At 48.8% G+C, this 22,029-nt stretch overlaps 1 protein-coding gene across 1 annotated transcript; it reads left to right on the top strand.

Moving 5' to 3' along the window:
- The first annotated feature begins 931 nt into the window (after window positions 1–931).
- On the top strand, window positions 932–16,647 carry dcn (decorin). The gene is made up of 8 exons (XM_084701527.1): window positions 932–1,060; window positions 7,121–7,362; window positions 11,356–11,468; window positions 12,405–12,618; window positions 12,830–12,943; window positions 14,117–14,210; window positions 14,805–14,943; window positions 15,151–16,647. Exons 2-8 carry the CDS (start codon window positions 7,140–7,142, stop codon window positions 15,349–15,351), a joined length of 1,098 nt encoding a protein of 365 aa, XP_084557653.1. The 5' UTR covers window positions 932–1,060; window positions 7,121–7,139; the 3' UTR covers window positions 15,352–16,647.
- Window positions 16,648–22,029: the final 5,382 nt, after the last annotated feature.

The raw sequence follows: 22,029 nt of genomic DNA, 5'->3' as shown, positions 1-22,029 counted from the left end.
AAGTGCTGAATAACTTGTTTGCCTGGACCCGTGTTCAGATCACTAAGACTACAGGATGGAAGCCTGACCAGTTTTAATCCCCCATTGTTGGTAACAGCTTGGACAAGCAGCAGTCCAGAGAGACGAAAGCAGCACATGGTCGAGTCCAACTGTGGAGTGGAGGGGTGGACATTAGGAGGATGGAAGGAACCAGGGTCACCCCCCCTCCCTCATTCCAACGGTCCCTTGGCAAATGAGGGGAAAATAAACCAAACCAGTCCGATGTTAGGGTAGGGCAGGCTCAGGGACTGTGGTGTGCGTGTGTGTGTTGGGGGGGTGTACTCGAGAGAAATGAGTGTGTGTGTGTGTGTAACAGAAAAGAAAAAAGGAACCCGGTGTGTGTGTGAGAAAGAGAAGGACAGTATGTGTGTGTGTGTGTGTGTGTGTGTGTGCGTAGCTCCAGACGACCTATCATTACCAGATGACACAGTATGAAAGCCTGCAAGCAGTAGTCATTGCTTATTTCCTTAACTCTCTCTATCCCTCCCTCCTCTCTCTCCCCTGTCTCTCTCCCCTGTCTCTCCCTCTTTCTTTCCCTCTCTTTCCACCCCTCTACCTTCTTTCTTCTGGGGCAGTTTTTTCTTCTGAGGCCGCTCTCTGCGTTCTGTTGCTATCTGGTTGAGCTGGGGAAGTTCTCCACCAATTGTCAAGAAGAGATCAACATTCAGCCCCTCCCTCCCTCCCTCCCTCCCTCCCTCCCTCCCTCCCTCCCTCCCTCCCTCCCTCCCTCCCTCCCTCCCTCCCTCCCTCCCTCCCTCCCTCCCTCCCTCCCTCCCTCCCTCCCTCCCTCCCTCCCTCCCTCTGTTCCTTTCTCCTTCTTTTTCTCCCTCCCCTTTCCCCCTCCTCCCTCCCTCTTCTCCCCCTCCTCCCTCCCTCCCTCTCTCCTCCCCTGGTTGTGAGAGAGCACACCTGCTTGGTTGGTCTTGGAGAGCTATCCCCCAGCCCACAAACACTCTGTCTTACATCCTGCCGTTGGATTTTAGTGGACCATTTCAGCTCTCTCGCACTGCTGAAAGAACAGGTAGGATGTATCTCTCTGACTGAGTGTGTGTGTGTGTGTGTGGAGGGGCAGGTCTATGTGAAAGGGGGGCAGGAGGCTGTGAGGACAGTTGTCTTGGGTGCAGGTGTGTTGGGTGGAGGTGTGTTTGGGTGTTGGGGGGCTGAAGAGAGACTGGTGATCTCTTTTTGAGAAATGAGATAGAAGGTGGAAGGTGGGGTGTTGTTGGTCGGTTAGTGCTTGTTGGGTTTGAATGGTACATTTTAGCATCGGTCATATGTTGGGAGAAATATGGGTAGGGTTATGAATGTACATCTATTGTGTCTGACTTACTGGAAAGTTGTGTTTGAATTGACTTTGGTTCAGTTTCTGCTATGACTGATCAGAAAGGCAGAATTACACTCAACCAACATAGCTCTATTTTCATGAAAGTGATTTTCTGTTTGTTAACTGAAGAAGATACAGTTCTGTATGTCCGTGTCTGTCTGTGAATGTGCTCCCATGTGTGTTTGTTAGTGCCTTTGTGTGTTCCTTTGTGCATGCATAAGCCTTGCATCCGGTTAAGGTTAGTGATGTTAGGGCTAGGGAATCCGAACCATCCAGCTAGGAGATGCTGAACCCTCATTCCTCTGACAAACACTCAAATATTCCACTCTGCTCAGGACAACTGCAGTTATCTTTTTTCAACTTTAGCTTTAAAGTGCTAAAACCTTGGGGTTTGGAGAACAGTTTCACCCAGAAGACTTGGATCATCTGGGACAGCTGCTGAGCTGTCGGGATGCTTCACATCTGCTTTCAACTATGGCCAAGTGTGTTGGGAAAAGTTTGACATACAGGACATCCTGAGTGCCCATGACATGGTGTCTCCATGTGAGCAAAACCAGAGAGAGACGGAAGAGGAAAAGGAGAGAAAGGAGAGAGGGAGAGAAGAGCCAGGGAGGAGGAGAGGAAGGGATGAAGAGGAGAAGGAGAAAAAGGAGAGAGCGGGAGGAGGAGAGGAGGAGAGTGTTTGTGTTGGAGGGGAGATGGTGGAGGGTTGTTCCTGCTCCTCGGTTACTGGCCTCACTGGAAAAGCTGTCAAGTTTACGAGCGCTTCTCTCTTCTCTTTGTTGTGCTTTTCTTCATTGCTTTCCTCTTCTTTGTACTCTGGTTGGCTCTCAGGCGTCCTGAAGGAAAATGCAGACAAAGAAAAACAACAAAGATGTCTCTGTGCTGACTCCACCATTTACGGTTCAGGTCAAGATGTTCTCAGTGTCCTCCTGGCTGTGTGACTCCAGAACTGAGCCCAGGTTAAACAATGAGTTCCCCCACATTTACATTTACATTTAGTCATTTAGCAGATCCAGAGCGACTTGCAGTAGGTAACACACACATCACATCTTGATATACAAGGAACGTTCTGTGTTTACCAGGCACAGTGACCACATGTGAACTACCAGCCAGAGTGAAAAGAGTTCCTGGTAAAAACACACCTAGTCTGACCCCTGAGCTCTGTTATCTCCAGATGTGCGGTTAGTCTGAGCTGCCTTCCTGCCTTCCTGTAGATGCTGGACTGGCCCCAGGTGGCCTGAGGCAACTGAAAGGAAAGGTTTGTGAAGCTTTGAAGTGGAGAGGAGAAGATGGGGGGGAGATTGGAAAAACATCAACCTGGCAACCAAGAGCACTATTAATCCTCTAATGGCAGAGCTTCCTCGATGATCACAGAGGCTGCTGCGTGGATGGCATCCCACTAGCCCCCGGCTAGCTCCTAGCTACCAGCTAACAGCACAGCAACTAGCTCCTAGCTACCAGCTAACAGCACAGCAACTAGCTCCTAGCTACCAGCAAACAGCACAGCCAGCTAGCTCCTAGCTACCAGCAAACAGCACAGCCAGCTAGCTCCTGGCATCACCACACAGCTAGCAAGCTCCTAGCATCACCGCAAAGCCAGCTAGCTCCTAGCAGCACCACACAAACAGCCTGTTTAACCCTAATCCTACTAACCTTAACCTCACTACTGAGACCTGTTGACCTCTTAAGTTGTTTATTTCCTGTCAACAGAGTTCCCATTATCTGACATATGTAGACAGATTGTTGGACATAGTTATAATGCGTTCCCAGAATTTAATAAAATGGACTAACTCCAAAAGTTTTGAACTCTGTTGGGTTAGTTGGGTTAGTTGGGTTAGTTGGGTTAGTTGTTGTTGCTGCTGTGAACCTTTCAGCTGCTCACTTTCTCCCCAAATGTTTCCAATCTCCAAACAAGCTGTCACACACACTTAAGAGGAGTTAACCCTCTGAGACTGGGAACACTTAAAAAGTCTTCAAGATTGTCTGGGTTTGGTGTGGGTCTGGGTTTCATGTGTGTGTGTGTGTGTGTGTGTGTGTGTGTGTGTGTGTGCAGTGTGTGTGTGTGTATAATATGTGGAGTTGTTTATAAGGTCTAAGGGGAAATGTGTGTAAACGTACCGAAGCATGAATCACTTGGGGAGAGAGGGGAAGGCAGGGAGTGTGGGGGGAGAGAGGGGGAGGCAGGGAGGTGGGGGGAGATGGGGAGAGAGGGGGAGGCAGGGAGGTGGGGGGAGATGGGGAGAGAGGGGAAGGCAGGGAGTGTGGAGGGAGAGAGGGGGAGGCAGGGAGGTGGGGGGAGATGGGGAGAGAGGGGGAGGCAGGGAGTGTGGGGGGAGAGAGGGGGAGGCAGGGAGTGTGGAGGGAGAGACGGGGAGGCAGGGAGGTGGGGGGAGATGGGGAGAGAGGGGGAGGCAGGGAGTGTGGGGGGAGAGAGGGGGAGGCAGGGAGTGTGGGGGGAGAGAGGGGGAGGCAGGGAGTGTGGGGGGAGATGGGGAGAGAGGGGGAGGCAGGGAGTGTGGGGGGAGAGATGGGGAGAGAGGGGGAGGCAGGGAGGTGGGGAAGAGATAGGGAAGGAGGGGGAGGCAGGGAGTGTGGGGGAAGAGGGAATTTCCGCACCATTCGGAGAGAGAGGGAATGTGGAATGAAAGCTGGGGAGAAGGGTTTTGTTTGGGGTAGTTGATGGTAGTAGGGGGTATCTGGGGGTTAAAGGGGTTAGATGGGTAATTGGGGGTAGTTTGGGTAGTAGGGTGTAGTTGGGGTAAAGGGGAACAGGTAGGACATCAGGGAAGAATGGAGAGCGTCAGATGACAACAGGAGACCTGAGAGATAACTGTCTGCATTGTCTCCCTGTGTCTGCTGACTGACATAAGGTGTAGGAGGGAGGGATGACAGGGTAGGAAAGACGAGAGAAAGGGAGGGATGAGACGAAGAGCAACAGTGAATCAGAGTTGCTGCATGTCTTTTCTGTAATCTGTTTCCTGTCTGGTATCTGTTAGTAGTGGAGCCAGGTCATTGAAAACGAGAGGGAGGAGAGGGAAGAGGGAGGAGTGTGAGGAGAGAGGGAGGAGAGGGGACAGAGGAAGGAGGAGTGTGAGGAGAGAGGGAGGAGAGGGGACAGAGGAAGGAGGGAGTAGGGGAGTAGGTGAGGGAGTGGGGAGAACGTGGCCACTGCCAGGAAGGAAAGTGTAAAACTCCACCCCTCCGCTTGAAGAGAGAGGCCAGACCTGCACTGACACATCACAGGCCTCAGGCCTCAGACACAGAGCAAGAGAGGGGAGGGGGTGAGGGGGGGGGGTGAGGGGAGGGAGTGAGGGGAGGGGAAAAAGAAAAAGCAAATGAGCCATTTGAAAGATGCTCATGAATGTGTTCTCTCACTCTCTAACACACACACACACACACACTCACACATCACATCCTGTAACAGAACTACAGGCTCTGCTGTCTCTTTAACCAGCCTTTTTTTAAAGGCTGGTTCAGAGCTGATCTCAGACCAGTCCATGTTCTCATGGCTTCTCATGAAGCAGCTGGTTCAAACCAGTTTCTCTGCTGCTCTCAGACCAGTCCATGTTCCAGTCCTCGTTGGCAGCACCCTGGCAGCACCAGACTGCATGGGTATCAGTCTGGAACCTGTCAGTCCATGTTCCATACTGCTCACCCCTCTGTCCGAGCAAATCCACCACCAGCTGTTTGGTTGTGTTTCCAGACCTCTTCCTCTTCCTCATTCTCCTCCTCTCTCTTCTTCCTCTTCTTTTGCAACTATCTGGGCTGTGGCAGAGATCAGGACTGATATAGACTGGGGACGTCCTCCTCTCTCGTCCTCCTCTCTCTTGGCAGAGATCAGAACTGATATAGACTGGGGACGTCCTCCAGTTCTGTAATAAAAACTCAGGAATGTTCACGGTTCCTGTTTAATAGCAGGTTAAATCTGAGCCTTTTAATAAGAATTTCTTAAAATCTGTCAATTGGCTTTGCTTGTGTGTTTGTGTGCGTTTGTGTGTGTGTGTGTTGGAGTAAGATGGAGGAGGTGAAGATCAGTGAGAAGGGAGTCAGGGTTGTCATCTCCATGACTTCAACCAACTGGAGGACCATGAGAAAGATCTAATGTCACCATCTCTGAAGCCAGGAACGTGAGTCAGCTCTTCTGGGAGATCAGGCACATGTGTTTGGCTCGGCTGCGCAGACGGATGCTGGCCAGAGCTTAAACAACTTTCCATGCTGCTGGTTTTTCCGTAAAGGGGTCCATAGGTTCACAATCACCTCGCACTCACGCTAACCGTGACCTCTGACCTCACCTAAATAAACATTGCCTAAATCTCTCTTACCGGCAAACAAAGGGGAAGTGATCGTGGTGAAGTCATTGTGCTTAGTGAATCTGCTCAGTGTATGGAAACAAAGATGTCTGTCCTGACTTTACTGACAGAGCACAGACCGACACAGACAGGTCAGGGCTGTGGTCATTCAGCCAGGCAGGTGATATAATGTAGTTGAGGCAGAACCAGTCTAGCTTGTCTGAAAGGTGCTGGAAGGTTCCGAAAGGTTCTAAAAAGTGCTGGATGGTGCTAGAAGATTCTGGAAGGTGCTAAAGGTGCTAGAAGGTGACACCCAGACTGACTGCTCCTACTAGGGGCTGCTTGCCTGGAGACTGAGGCATGCATAATGACAAGTAGGATGGTAGGCATGGAAACACAAGAAGGTAGACAGGGAGACAGGCTGGCAGGCACACAGTCAGACAAGTAAGGCAGAAAAACAGAAAGACAGACTGAGACAGTCAACACACACATACACACACACACACACACATACACACAGTGACAAACACACGCACACTCAGTCACAAACAGAGATTCAAAGTACAAATACTAGTACTTGATGAGGACTCTACTCTGTACTGTGCTGTGCTCTATTGTACTCTGCTCTGCTTTACTCAACTCAATTTTAGGCTTTTCTGTCCTCCTCTCCTTTAACTGTGTGTTTGAAGAAAAGGTTAGAAAAAAAGGTACCTTATGGATGTAACAGAGGGAATTAGCAATGTCGACATTGCTGAGAATAGAGACTTAGAGAATAGAGACCTGATATATGAGGCCACATATAAGGGGGATGTTGATGAGAAATGTCAGTGTCATAAAGGATTCCTGGTGAATGTGCTGCGTGTCTTTAGTGTCTTCTTGTATTAATGTATTAATATGATGTGAGGTCCAGTTACCAGCGTGATACTAAAGCAGTGACTAGTAGTGGCCACTTGTCACTATATGTCAGAGCCCATACTTCTTTACTTTATCTTGAGTAATGTCAGTACTTCAACTTTTACCACTCTTTTTAAACAAGTATCTTTTTTTCAAGTATCTGTACTTCTACTTGAGTGAAGGATTCTTCTCCCATGATAGTGAAACTGTGTGTGTATGTGTGTGTGGTTGGGTCACAGTTCAACAGGAGTGAAGGCTGTTTGTGGTGCAGCAGTCTAGGGGAGGGAGGAGGGAGGAGGGAGGAGGGAGGAGGGGGGAGGGGGGAGGGGGGAGGGGGGAGGGAGGAAGGGGATGATACAGTGTTGGAGATGCCTTGTGGGTTAGGGTTAGGGTTAGTACTGGCTGTCAGACAGGTGTTGACCTCTGACCCTGCTGTAAACGTGTCTGCTGGTCAGTACTCGTTCACCTTTGACCATTTTGGTGAAAGAGAAGAGGTGGAGGTGCAATCTCTTGGTGTTTTACTCTCAGACACACATAGACCCAGCCCTCACCTGTGTCCTCTGCCCTCCAGACTCTCTGACAGAGGTGCCATGCGGTCGCTGTGTGTCTCCCTGCTCCTGGTGACGGTGTGCTGGGCTCTGCCTTTCCGCCAGTCCGGCTTCATGGACTTCATGATGGAGGACGAGGCGGGCTCTGGGGACCCCGATGCCCCTGAGGGTCCCGCTGGAGGCCCCCGCCAAGGCCTGCCTGAAGGCCCCCAGTGCCCCTTCAGATGCCAGTGCAGCCGACGTGTGGTCCAATGCTCCGACCTGGGTGAGACGCACCACGCACTGCCATATCCCTCCACTGCTCATGCCGTATCCCTCCACCCCTCATCCTTCATCCCTTCTCCTCTCATCCTTCCATCAGGGTTAGGGTAAGGTCTGCGTATAGCAGGCATGAACAACAGGAATGTTCAGAGACTATCTGGTGTTTGATCTACACATCACCAGCTTGTTAACTCCAAACAGAACATTGCCCCAGACACACACACAGCCTCAGAACACACACACACACCGCCCCGGACACGCCACTTTAAACACTTGCAGATGGCGTGAACTTAATTCACTTCCGTCTCGATGACATTGTGCACCACAACATGGAGTTGTGCTCACCAGAGCCTAACTGTCTGCAGGGCTGGAGACAGGGAGGTTCAGAGCTCTTCCTGTTTTAACAAGTTCCTCTGGGCTCGTCTCTTCCTCTGCTGGGGACCATGTGCTCTGGAATACATTTAGCTGCTCTCAAGGTTTACAAGTGATTCAAAAGATTTACTTGAACCTTTTAATTAGTCTGGAAATAATCGTTTATTTTACATTTTTATGTTAACTGTTGAGTGGTATAAACTGTCATCAAGGTAGTTTGGTGTCATTCTGCCAGTCATGTGAGGGTGATCTTGGTCACCAACAGTCAGAGAAAGGGTTAGTAGAACTACAGACAGAGATGGACAGACAGACAGACAGACACACTGCCACATACACACTCACACCAGGGAAGAGAGGGGAGGGGGGAGAAGGGGAGGGAAGGGGGAGAGGGCCTTCTGAAAGGTTTAATCCTTGTGCGGCCTTCGGGTCACATGACCCAAAGGTTCATAACAAACCATTGTTGTGTTTACCCAATTTTACCCAATACAAAAACAACAAAAAAAGTATTTTCTTTCGCAATGCAGGGGGTCTGAGACAGCCCAACGGTTAAAAGAAAATGCTTCACTTTGTTTTTGTATGCAGTAAAGTTGTCGCAATACGACGGTGGGTCACAATGACTGATGGGTCAGAATGACCCGAAGAGAACACAAGGGTTAAGCAGTATGCAACCATCTTGCGCCGGTCTGACTGTTTAAGGAAGAAGCCCGCAGACTAAACAGCTGAAACACACTAACCTCAGACACACACACAACCTGAGCCACAGGCTGTTTGTCCAATACACACACTCACACATACAGATTGAGAGAGGAGAGGGTAGGAGATGGGTAATGAAGAGCGGACAGGGAGAGACGGAAAAATAGAGAGAAAGAGTGAAAAGGAGAGAAAGAGAAAGGAAAGAGAAAGACCCACCGTGTGTCTCCACCTCCCACAGCTGTGAAGGGCCAGAGCCTAAGAGCCTGTGTGAGCAAGAACACAAAAGCTTTTAAGCCACAGTGTGTATGCTTATACACACAAACACACACTCTCACACACACAAGCTCACACACACCCTCACACAAACACTCTCTCATGACAGGAAAGTTACAGTAAGCCTGTGCCTCAACAGCTCAGTCCAAACATCCTCTAATCAAACATCCTCTTATTAAACATCCTCTTATTACATTTACATTTAGTCATTTAGCAGACGCTCTTATCCAGAGCGACTTACAGTAAGTATAGGGACATTCTCCCTGAAGCAAGTAGGGTGAATAAATGACAAACGCTATATTATGGCTTCAAAATGTACTGATGAGGAGGCTAACAAGTAACATTAGCATAATAGTAACAGCGCTACGAGTATTATGCTAGACTTGAGTCAGAGAAACGATGTGGTGGAGAGGGTTAGGGTTATCGTGAACATGTGCTTGGGTTCAGAGAGTCAAACAAATATCGGACTGTCTGGCTTTATATTGCAACAACAGGAATGTAATGCATAGCGTTATATTAAAACCAAAAAATAAATATAATGATGGTGGTGAGTTATGAGGTGTGTATTTGAGTGTTGGTCTGTTATAATACATCATACATCACTAATCACCTTGTTTGTGCATTGGTACAGTTAAGATTGTGGAGGTCATTTGAATCTCCTTTCTTTTGAGGCTTAAAAAAAACAAAACACAGAGTTTTAAAAAACTCACCACATGAAACGTAGTTTTTAGTTTCTGGTACACAGCGTGTTGGAGAGCCTGGAGCAGTGTGGCTGCGATGATCTCAGGGCCAAAGCATGCAGTCTCTGATGCTCCAAGAAAATCTGGAAATTAATTTGAAGGCCTGTTTCCACGCTGTTCCTGCTTCAGCCAAGAGAAGAAACACTGTGAAGCATTTAGCAGACGCTTTATCCAAAGCGATTTCCAAGAGAGTTTTATAAAAATGCATAGGTCACTTATCATAACAACGAGATGCGGGTAGCCAAACACGAAGCATACATTGTGAAACCAAATAAGTCCCACAGGGGAGAACAATAAGAGCATGTAGTTAGACAAGTTACAATTAAACAGCAAGAACCTCAAAAGAGTACCTGTGGAAAAACCAAGCAACAATAATATATGTCACAGCAAGTACATTATAAACCTCCCAGACATCAAACAATCCCTCCCTTCTTCTCTGGAGGTCAAAGGTCAGGGTGCTGCAACTAATTTCCTGTGGTCTGAGGTAGAGTCAGGTCGTTCATCAGAGGGGTCAGGGGAGAGGTCCCCCTCAAAGAGGGAGCGCTGGGAGGACATTCCTCCTCAGTCTGGTGGGTTGAGGAGGGGCGAGGATCAGTCTCGTGGGTTGAGGATGGGCGAGGATCAGTCTCGTGGGTTGAGGAGGGGCGAGGATCAGTCTCGTGGGTTGAGGATGGGCGAGGATCAGTCTCGTGGGTTGAGGATGGGCGAGGATCAGTCTCGTGGGTTGAGGAGGGGCGAGGATCAGTCTTGTGGGTTGAGGATGGGCGAGGATCAGTCTCGTGGATTGAGGATGGGCGAGGATCAGTCTCATGGGTTGAGGAGGGGCGAGGATCAGTCTCGTGGGTTGAGGAGGGGCGAGGATCAGTCTCGTGGGTTGAGGAGGGGCGAGGATCAGTCTTGTGGATTGAGGATGGGTGAGGATCAGTCTAGTGGGTTGAGGAGGGGCTAGGATCAGTCTCGTGGGTTGAGGAGGGGCGAGGATCAGTCTCGTGGGTTGAGGAGGGGTGAGGATCAGTCTCGTGGATTGAGGAGGGGTGAGGCCTGTCCTCCCATAGGTGGTCAGGGCTAATCACCCCAGCAGAGACACAGTAAGGTGTATTTACATTCAGCCTTTTATCCATTGAACAAAGTGGCATACAAATAGTGCATAAATAAAGTACAGCAAAAGAGCAAGGATCAGCGATGCATAGTTCTAACAGTGTTTCGGTGGTAAGAGTCACACACCACAAAAAAAACTAAATTTCCCACCAGCCAACAGGCACAGCCGAAACGTAACAACAGCAAGTCTCCCGTCTCCTAAAAAAACATGCCTCACTGTTATATGAAAACACACTGTTTCTTTCTCACACGGCCACACACACGCCTGCAGAAGTGACACAGAGTGGAGTTTGAACTGGTGTCGTTCCTGAGAAAACTGGATTTGGCTTGAAATATCTAGATTCCTTCATAAATCGAATCTACTAAAACACTCCAGGCATGCCGATACATTGTAAAAGAACCACAGGAATATTAAAAGATGTCAGTCCTGACCTGCTCTCTCCTCTTCCTCTCCAGTCCTGACCTCCTCTCTCCTCTTCCTCTCCAGTCCTGACCTCCTCTCTCCTCTTCCTCTCCAGGGCTGACCTCCTCTTCCTCTCCAGTCCTGACCTCCTCTCTCCTCTTCCTCTCCAGTCCTGACCTCCTCTCTCCTCTTCCTCTCCAGTCCTGACCTCCTCTCTCCTCTTCCTCTCCAGTCCTGACCTCCTCTCTCCTCTTCCTCTCCAGTCTTGACCTCCTCTCTCCTCTTCCTCTCCAGGGCTGACCTCCTCTCTCCTCTTCCTCTCCAGTCCTGACCTCCTCTCTCCTCTTCCTCTCCAGTCCTGACCTCCTCTCTCCTCTTCCTCTCCAGTCCTGACCTCCTCTCTCTTCTTCCTCTTCAGGGCTGACTGGTATCCCAGACGACCTCCCTGCAGACACGTCTCTGCTGGATCTGCAGAACAACAAGATCACCGAGATCAAGGAGAACGACTTCAAGAACCTGAGAGAGCTGCATGTAAGACCGTCTCCTCATGAACTGAGATTGATCAGTCCAGGGTTATCTTCACCATACATGTTTTAACCAAGGGGTTTGTTTAAAAAAACACTTCAGAAAAACTGAAAAGCATTTTGGTTAAAATTTGCTGTGAAAGAACCTTGTGTGTGGGTGAGAGGGGGAGAGAGAGAAAGAGAGAGAGAGAGAGAGAGAGAGAGAGAGAGAGAGAGGGAGGGAGGGAGGGAGAGGGAGGGAGAAAGGGAGGGAGGGAGGGGGTGGGAGAGAGAGAGAGAGAGAGAGAGAGAGGGGAGAAGCTCTCTAGATCCCAGGTGCATGGAAACTATGTTCCTCCAGGCTCTGGCCTCAGTCAGCCATCTGCCTTCTGTTAAATACCTCAACAGGCCGATCATTGAGTGTTTGTGGTGTATGTGGTGAGAGTATGTGCATGTGTGTGTGGTGAGGGTGTGTGTGTGTGGTGAGGGTGTGGTAAAGGTGTATGTGTGTGGTGAGGGTGTGGTAAAGGTGTATGTGTGTGGTGAGGGTGTGGTAAAGGTGTGTGTGTGTGTGTGTGTGTGTGGTGAGGGTGTGGTAAAGGTGTGTGTGTGTGTGGTGAGGTTGTGGTAAAGGTGTGTGTGTGTGTGTGTGGTGAGGGTGTGGTAAAGGTGTGTGTGTGTGTGTGTGTGTGTGTGTGGTGAGGGTGTGTTTAAGGTGTGTGTGTGTGGTGAGGGTGTGGTAAAGGTGTATGTGTGTGTCTATCTTGCTGCTACTCACGTCTGCAGATGAGAGGGAGGAACTGAGGCTGGGCCTGAGAGTCGTATGTCTGGTGAAGCTGAGTCAGAGTCAATTCTCTGGTGAAGCTGAGTCAGAGTCAATTCTCTGGTGAAGCTGAGTCAGACTTCCTGGTGAACAACCAGATTATCATTATCGTCATCAGACACAAGTCCATCTCTCCTCCAGGCTCTGATTCTGGTGAACAACCAGATCAGCAGCATCCACGCCAAGGCCCTGGCCCCACTGGGCAAGCTGCAGCGCCTCTACCTGTCCAAGAACCAGCTGAAGGAGCTGCCGGCCAACATGCCCAGGAGCCTGCAGGAGCTGCGGATCCATGAGAACAGCATCAGCAAAATCAAGAAGGCCTCCCTGCAGGGCATGACCCAGATCATCGTCATGGGTACGGGATAAGCACTTCCTGGTTCGCAGCTAGGATCAATCCATGAAGGTTGAGGTTGGGTTTAGGGGTAGGGTTTGGGGGTAAAGTTGGGTTAGGTTAGGGTTATGGTTGGGGTAGGGTTGTTGCTGGAGTAGGGTAGGGGTTATAGTTGGGTTGGGAGTCTTTCACTCACTCACTCTCCCTCCCTCTCCCTCTCCGATGATGTCTTCAGAGCTGGGCTCAAACCCTCTGAAGGCAGCAGGGATTGAGGCCGGAGCGTTCGCCGACTTGAAGAAAGTCTCGTACATCCGCATCGCTGACACCGGCCTCACAGACATCCCCAAAGGTACTTCCCTCTCCCCCTCCCCCCCCTCCCCCTCCCCCCCTCCCCCTCCCCCTCTCCCTCTCCCTCCTACTCTCCCATTTTAGTTTCAGGTGTTTTCATTCCAGCCTAATAAGATCAGGATGACAAAGTGTATAAGAGTTAGGGGATTTCCCCCAGCAGAGTCTCATCCAAACAGCAGCCAGGAGTGCCAGACTCCAGCAGAACAATGGAGCCATTGTGAAACAAAAGGATATTAGTAACTCAAAACTGTCTCTTTACAGCCTGGGAACACGTTGCCTTTTTCTGGAAATGAGGGAAAACTGTAGCCTGGCTGCCAGCCCAACTTAGCCCCGCCCACAAACTGTAGCCTGGCTGCCAGCCCAACTTAGTCCCGCCAACAAACTGTAGCCTGGCTGCCAGCCCAACTTAGCCCCGCCCACTAACTGTAGCCTGGCTGCCAGCCCCACTTAGCCCCGCCCACAAACTGTAGCCTGGCTGCCAGCCCAACTTAGCCCCGCCCACAAACTGTAGCCTCGCTGCCAGCCCAACTTAGCCCCGCCCACAATTGTTTATGGTCGGGAGCTGTCCGGACCAATGAAATTGTCAGGGTAGGCTTTATACGATGATGGACAGATGATCAACAGTAACGTAATCAACCACGTCACCAAAGAGCGCTTGGGTTTTGTTTTCAACAAACAACATATTACGTTGCTCTGATTGGTTGTAGGTCTATCCAATTGAGCGAAGAGGCATTTGTTTTATGAGTTCGGTTGAAACACGCCCCGTAGTCACAGCCCAACGGAGAGTTTTCAGACTCATATTCTGACTAGAATTATGAGTATGACAACGTCAGGAAGCTGTATATTAAATTGTCCAAATGTTTTTGTAAATAAAAATACAGGACATTCCCACACAGAGTATTTAAACCCAGGAGTGTGGACGTGGGACACTTCCTGTAACCTTCTGTAGGTGTTGGTCTCTGCAGCTGCAGGTGTGGACGTGGGACACTTCCTGTAACCTTCTGTAGGTGTTGGTCTCTGCAGCTGCAGGTGTGGACGTGGGACACTTCCTGTAACCTTCTGTAGGTGTTGGTCTCTGCAGCTGCAGGTGTGGCTGCAGGGGCAGATGTTAGCTGTTACATGTGTAACTGCAGCTTGATCTGGATCCTCATCACTGTTTTTTGTGGGTTGCCAGGTTTGCCAAGCTCCCTCTCTGAGTTGCACTTGGATGGCAACAAGATCACCAAAGTTCAGGCTGACAACCTGAAGGGTCTGAAGAACCTGGCAAAGTAATGACTTTTCTATTTTATGAGAAACCTCACAGAAACATTTTACAGTAGCCTTTCCTCTTCTCTTCATTGCATCGATACACTGGAATCTATACACACCACTCACTGAGATATGAGATATATAAAAGCAGTATTTATATGAAATCCCAAATGACTATAATTCTTTACAATACAAGACACCAGTGTGATTATGAGGATCAGGATTTGGAAGGCAAGACTAGGCATGAAGACTAAACAGGAACTAAAATACTTTTCTGAAATGCTAACAGTTTATGTTGGAGAACAAACTGCCCCGCTAGGACTGTCCTTTCTCTGGCTCAAACAATCACTTAAGGATCCTGTCAGTAGATTGTTGCATGTGTGCGTCAGATTTACATATATTCAGAAACATGTGTAAAGTCATATTTCTGTAGCATTTTGGCACTTCTTTCTCCTTCCACTGTTTCCTCATTCCCCAGCCCAAACTCTTTTAGCCCACACCCCTCCCCTTCTTGTCCAGGCCCTGCTCCTATTGGCTCTCACACATTACACCTCTTAATCCCATTGGTTCTCACACCTCCCCTGGTTGTGCCTATTGGCTGTTGTTCCCTCCAGGCTGGGTCTGAGCTACAACCAGATCAGCGTGGTGGAGAATGGCTCCCTGGCCATGATGCCTCACCTGAGGGAGCTGCACCTGGACAACAACGCCCTCTCCTCCGTCCCCTCTGGCCTGCCCGACCACAAGTACATCCAGGTGGGTCTCCACAGCCTTCACACACACACCACACACAACACACCACACAGCCTCCACACACCACATTCCACACACAATACACACATACAGACACACCACACACACACACACCAGGTCTTAGTAACCCTCCCCAACCACTACTCCCCCTACTGGCCCCTCCTCCTGGCCCCTCCTCCTCTCCCCTCGTCACTCTCCTGTTTTCACCAGGTGATCTATCTGCATAGCAACAAGATTTCTCAGGTGGGAACAGAAGATTTCTGCCCCCCCGGCTACAACACAAAGAAGGCCATGTACTCCGGTATCAGTCTGTTCAGCAACCCTGTGTCCTACTGGGAGATCCAGCCCATCACCTTCCGCTGCGTGTTCGACCGCTCCGCCATCCAGCTGGGCAACTACAGGAAGAAGTAGATGTAGGGTGTACCAGAGTGTGTGGGTGCGAGTGTGTGTGTGTGCGTGTGTGCGAATGTGTTCGATCCACAACCAACAGCAGCATTGTCCAGCCCTGCCAGCCTCCACCATCATCCAGGTTCACTCCCCATCTGAACAGTGACTCACACCACAACTAAATATTTACCTTTGAATACAGTTTTAACTCTAATAATCATTTTTTTCCAATGAAGAGAGAGCTCAGGGTGCTGCCTGGGCGTGCTCCATGCATCAGCACCACTCCAACACGCCGCCTCCCTGAACATTCAACCACAAAGTCACCAAATTGACAAAATGCTGTTAATGACTAAATCATCTTAATACTTAACTCGTCAGTGTGGTACCTGTCAGTCTGTACCTTCAACGTTCCTGGATTGTTGTTTAATAAACAAGTAGGAAAGACGGAAGATGTCCACAGTCAACCCGTTAACCGTCTGTTGTGGCACCTGGTGGGAAACAAGGTCACTGTAGTGAGCAGTGTACTGAGTGTAGCAGAAGCCATCCTGTTTAACCGAGATGAGCTGACCTGTGGAGCAGGCAGCGAGGGTTGACTTGTCGTAAACACCGCTAACAACTGCTATACTAGAATGTTCTAGATCGTATGACATGTATAGTAGTATTAGTGTTGAAAGTGTGCTGTTACAATAATGTTGTACTCTGAAAGAAGTCTGATTTTCTTTTCATATTGTAGTCAACTGAAGTAGATTGGGAAAAAAACACATTTTTATTCTTTCACAGTGCGATGTCTACGGCTTGCTTCAGTTACTTTTGTTTTCGCTTTTTTCTTTCTGTTTTTCTTTCTCAAAAATATGACGGCAGTTTACATTTATTTGTAGACCCCCCCAGCACTTCTTGGTTACACAATACTAGATTAAAGCTAAAGTGAAAACGTTCCCTAAAGATATAGAATAAACATTTTACTTGTCCAAAAAAAAAACAGACGTCTGATTTACGTATATGCATGCTTCACTGCCCTGTTGACTTCCAGCAGGTTGTGATTTCACTGCCCTCTTGACTTCCAGCAGGTTGTGGTTTCCGAAACGTCCTTTGTACACATTGCTCTTATCTCCTCCTTTTTTGTGTTCTTGTCTGAGGAGAGCGGGCAGAGCAGGAGGAATGGGCACCGTGTCGTGTAAACGTTGTTCGTAAAGACGCTGTACATAAAAGCTGTATAAAACAAATCTCTCACTGCTTAAAAGCACTTCCTGTAGTTCAGACTAAAGGTGTTGCTCTTCTCCTCGTGCGAGACGTGCTAAACCAAATAAATATGCAAACTGACCAGCAGTGTGTCTGTCACCGGAGTGGGTTTGGAACCTGATTGTGTGTGTTGGTGTTGTGTTGTGTGTGTTATGTTTGGTCTATCAGTGTGTTGGGGTACATTCCCAGGGGTGTGTATAGCTCAGTGGTAGAGCATTTCCCTCAGGAGGTCACAGGTTCGACTTCCCCCCCCGAAAGTATTTCCCCCCCCCCGACCCCCGCCCCCCTCGCCGCCCAGCTGACCTCACTGGTAAAGGAAGACCACCTCTGGGGTCATGGGGTTATAGGGTCACGGGGTCATGGGGCGTTCGCAGAACAACAGTGTCTCCAGTCCTGCCAGGATCCAGACACATTTTCCAGCGACGTCAGAGAGACCAGAACATTTCCGCAGAGTAGGAGAAAGGGTGTTTACACACACAAACACCCACACATTCACACAGTTTCGTCATAACAGAAGAAGGATGTTCTGTAATGAGGAGTCATGACCAGGGTTTCTGTGGGTGCTTCAAAATGAAAGATATCTGGAACCAGCTAAAATCCCTGTTGTCTGTATATCTGGAACCAGCTAAAATCCCTGTTGTCTGTATATCTGGAACCAGCTAAAGTCCCTGTTGTCTGTATATCTGGAACCAGCTAAGTCCCTGTTGTCTGTATATCTGGAACCAGCTAAAGTCCCTGTTGTCTGTATATCTGGAACCAGCTAAAGTCCCTGTTGTCTGTGGTTGTGGTGTACCATTCCTAGGGAACGACAAAGTCTTTAAACAGAGCGGTAATGAAGGCTGCTTTAACAGACACAATAAGTTCAGCTAACAGGGATCAGGACACAACACTGAGGTTTTTAAAAACACGATGAGTGTGGTGTCCTCAAAACCATATTTCAGCCATCTTCCCATGTTTTCCACATTAAGGATGGCATGATACAGGACAGTGGGCTAGGGTTAGGGTTAGTGATACAGGACAATGGGCTAGGGTTAGGGTTAGTGATACAGGACAGTGGGCTAAGGCTAGGGTTAGTGATACAGGACTGTGGGCTAAGGCTAGGGTTAGTGATACAGGACAATGGGCTAAGGCTAGGGTTCGTGATACAGGACAGTGGGCTAGGGTTAGGGTTAGTGATACAGGACAGTGGGCTAGGGTTAGGGTTAGTGATACAGGACAGTGGGCTAGGGTTAGGGTTAGTGATACAGGACAATGGGCTAAGGCTAGGGTTAGTGATACAGGACAGTGGGCTAGGGTTAGGGTTAGTGATACAGGACAGTGGGCTAAGGCTAGGGTTAGTGATACAGGACAGTGGGCTAGGGTTAGGGTTAGTGATACAGGACAGTGGGCTAGGGTTAGTGATACAGGACAGTGGGCTAGGGTTAGGGTTAGTGATACAGGACAATGGGCTAAGGCTAGGGTTAGTGATACAGGACAATGGGCTAGGGTTAGGGTTAGTGATACAGGACAATGGGCTAAGGCTAGGGTTAGTGATACAGGACAGTGGGCTAGGGTTAGGGTTAGTGATACAGGACAGTGGGCTAGGGTTAGGGTTAGTGATACAGGACAGTGGGCTAGGGTTAGGGTTAGTGATACAGGACAATGGGCTAGGGTTAGGGTTAGTGATACAGGACAGTGGGCTAGGGTTAGGGTTAGTGATACAGGACAGTGGGCTAGGGTTAGGGTTAGTGATACAGGACAATGGGCTAGGGTTAGGGTTAGTGATACAGGACAGTGGGCTAGGGTTAGGGTTAGTGATACAGGACAGTGGGCTAGGGTTAGGGTTAGTGATACAGGACAGTGGGCTAGGGTTAGGGTTAGTGATACAGGACAATGGGCTAGGGTTAGGGTTAGTGATACAGGACAGTGGGCTAGGGTTCGTAATACAGGACAGTGGGCTAAGGCTAGGGTTAGTGATACAGGACAATGGGCTAAGGCTAGGGTTAGTGATACAGGACAATGGGCTAAGGCTAGGGTTAGTGATACAGGACAGTGGGCTAAGGTTAGGGTTACTGATACAGGACAGTGGGCTAGGGTTAGGGTTAGTGATACAGGACAGTGGGTTAGGGTTAGGGTTGGTGAGAATCCTGCAGCGGGCAGCACAGACAGTTATGGTCAGGGACGTGCACAGGCAAGGGTTGCCCGGGCAACTGCCCGTTTGCCCTCCTCAAGTCAAAGTGCCCTTTCAAGGAAAATAAATAAATAGTAGTAAATTTAAACAGCTGCAGAATTACATGTAGACCTAGATTTTTTAAATCGCCACCCGAAACATTTCCTAAAGTAGCCTTATTCACTTCCAATCGATAAGCCTTTGGGCAACGAGAGTGGAAGCCACAAGGGGGAGGGGGGTATGCCCCCTACTCTGTTTACTCTGCGGTACTGCACGCGACCACCACCTGAGCCTGCATTTTCTTGCACTTAAGAGACGGTCACGGTTGTTTTATTCTGTGTCAATAAAAACTTCTTTGACGTTGTCAGAAAAGGTGAGTTTTAAGTTGTAGAAATGTATAACAAACGAACAATCAGTTTTATGAAAACAATTAAAATCTTCATAAATCCAGGCTCAGTTTACCACGTTTAGCCTAAATAATCAGATGGCTAGCTTGCCTACCAGACAACCAGCCCATTATCACATGCTAATTTTTTGGTAAGAAAACTAAGCTACATGTCTGCTGATGGTCAGTTTGTAACATTTTGTTTTAACAAGAAGAATAAATGATGGAAGTAATGCATGACATGAATTATTATCATTAGTAGGCAGACTATTTATTTCTTTTTTTGGGGGGGGGGGGGGGGTGCCCTTTTTTCAGGCCAGAGCAACTGCACTTCAAAATTCCTGTGCACATCCCTGGTTCTGGTTATGAGAGATTTTTGCTCAGCGTAGACACACCCACAAAGCAGGCAAATAGACATATATAAAGATATGTACAGATATATACAGATCTATACAGATATATACCTGTAAATATTTAATATACATATTTATTAATAGCAGCCCCAGCTGCGTGCTTCCTCGCACCTCTCTGCCTCTGTCTACCTCAGTCTGCCTCAGTCTGTCTCTCTCTGCCTCTGTCTGCCTCTGTCTGCCTCTCTCTGCCTCTCTCTGCCTCTCTCTGCCTCTCTCTGCCTCTCTCTGCCTCTCTCTGCCTCTCTCTGCCTCTCTTTCACCCCCTGGTGGTGGGTGATGGTTGTGCTCCTCTTCCTATCCTCTCTTCTTCTCCCTCTTTCTCTCTCACACACACACACACACATGCTCAGGCACAAATATACAGGCGCACACACACACATACACACACACATGTGCATATACAAACAGACCAGCATGCACACACATGCAAGCACATTAATCCACACAAACACACACTAACAGACACACACAGCCCGCTCCATAAACAGAAACCTGAGCCTCGGAGGAGGTTCCCGTCCCTGAATACTTAAGCTCCGCGCCAGGCACAATGTGTGTGTTTCTGAGAGTGTGTATGTTTCTGTGAGTGTGTTCAGTAGTTCTGCCTGTCCATCTGTCTCTCTTTTTTTGGTCTGTCAGTGCCTGCCTGTCTGCGTATTTTGGAGTCTGTGCGTATGGGTGTGCATCTGAATGTGACCCCCCTCACACACACCTCACCCCATTCTGAGGGTTAGGGTTCTCTCTCTCTCTTTCTCTCTCTCTCTCTCTCTGTGTTTCACGCTGCAGGAAGATCACCTGAAACACACTCCCAGTTCCCACCACGTGTGTGTGTGCATGCGTGTGTGTGTGCATGCGTGTGTGCATGAGTATTTGTGTGTATTGACGTGTGTGTATATATGGGTGATAATCCAACTTGGAGTGTCTTACATTAAGTGGATCCACTTTGTCAGTCCTACATCACATGTGAAAGCATCGTGTGTCTGTGAGGACTGTGGCCAGGGCTGGGGCTGGGGAGAGGGCAGAGGGCTGGGGCTGGGCAGAGGGCAAAGGGCTGGGCAGAGGGCAGGGGCTGGGCAGAGGGCAGGGGCTGGGCAGAGGGCAAAGGGCTGGGCAGAGGGCAAAGGGCTGGGCAGAGGGCAAAGGGCTGGGCAGAGGGCAGGGGCTGGGCAGAGGGCAAAGGGCTGGGCAGAGGGCTGGGGCTGGGCAGAGGGCTGGGGCTGGGCAGAGGGCTGGGGCTGGGGCCTGAAGTCAGGTGTCAGGTGACTTGTTCAGATGAGCAACTCTGTTTTAAACGTCACTGTGAGAAAAGAGGCTTTGTGTTTCCTGGGAGCAGAACTAAACCGTCACAAACAAGGTTATTTGATCATCCTGTCAGTCTGCCTGAACCGGGTGCCTGTCTGCCTGCTTGTCTGCCTGCCTGCTGATTTACTTCTTGGTAGCAGAGTGCAAATTCCAGAATTTTTTCCTGAGCACTTTTTGGATGAAGCTTCTGATCAATACTCTTCTGACTCATGACAGAGAGAAAGAGAGAAAGATGAGAGAAACAGCAAGACAGAGATGAGAGGGAGAGAGACATGAGAGAGACAGCAAGAGAGAGAGATGAAAGTAGAAAGACAAAGAGAGAGAGAGAGACAGAGGGGGGGAGAGGGAAGTACCTTTGGGGATGTCTGTGAGGCCGGTGTCAGCGATGCGGATGTACGAGACTTTCTTCAAGTCGGCGAACGCTCCGGCCTCAATCCCTGCTGCCTTCAGAGGGTTTGAGCCCAGCTCTGAAGACATCATCGGAGAGGGAGGGAGGGAGAGACTCCCAACCCAGAGACAAGACTATTGATCCTCTTGGGGGAGATGTGTGTTTCAGCAGCAGAGAGACGGGCGGAACCATTTCAGAAACCAATAATAATTTAATAAGATCCAAAGGACAAAATAATTCAAATAATATAAATGACAAAATATAAATGATAAATGACATATAAACAGAAACAATATACAAAATTAACAGTATAAACAATATAAGGGAGCTGGGGGTCTGAAGTATTATTTCTAAACAACCTAATTTGATTAAATCTTACCTGATACTGAAAGGAAGTACCATTAGATCAGTGTTTTTCAAACCTTTTCAGACCAAGGACTACTTGGCCAATAAATAAAAACTTGCGGACCATCTAACTAAATAGTAGGCTATATCCCCGGAACAACAGGTCTCCAGACCTGTCGCCATACAATTGTTAACGGCACATGATTTTCTAACGGATAATGAAGGCTGTTCCGCTAATTATAATTTCCGCTAAGAAAAAAATACAAGATTTGAGACTGCTTATTGATCCGAGTGTTAATCAAACACGGAGCCAGACGTTGTAAATATTCTAACCCAAACCTAGGACATATGGGTTTGATGAGATGCAGATAGGGATTTACACACAAAAAGTTAGGCAATTTTTTGAGCGCAAAATAGTTTTTGGAGATTTATGTAAAATAAAAAGCAGTTTTTCAATTGGTATCTGAGAATCTGAGAAAAGGTT

This window comes from Hypomesus nipponensis, chromosome 7 (genome assembly GCF_054491055.1).
Source record: "Hypomesus nipponensis isolate SF chromosome 7, ASM5449105v1, whole genome shotgun sequence".
NCBI classification, from domain to species: domain Eukaryota; kingdom Metazoa; phylum Chordata; class Actinopteri; order Osmeriformes; family Osmeridae; genus Hypomesus; species Hypomesus nipponensis.
The sequence above is the reverse complement of the archived record's forward strand: the minus strand, read 5'-3'. Positions and strand labels throughout refer to the sequence as shown.

Coding starts and splice junctions, on each gene's coding strand:
- dcn (XM_084701527.1), top strand. CDS start 7,140: ATGCGGTCGCTGTGTGTCTCCCTGCTCCTGGTGACGGTGTGCTGGGCT. Junction 11,469..12,404: donor AGAACCTGAGAGAGCTGCAT/GTAAGACCGTCT, acceptor TCTCTCCTCCAG/GCTCTGATTCTGGTGAACAA. Junction 14,944..15,150: donor CCGACCACAAGTACATCCAG/GTGGGTCTCCAC, acceptor TGTTTTCACCAG/GTGATCTATCTGCATAGCAA.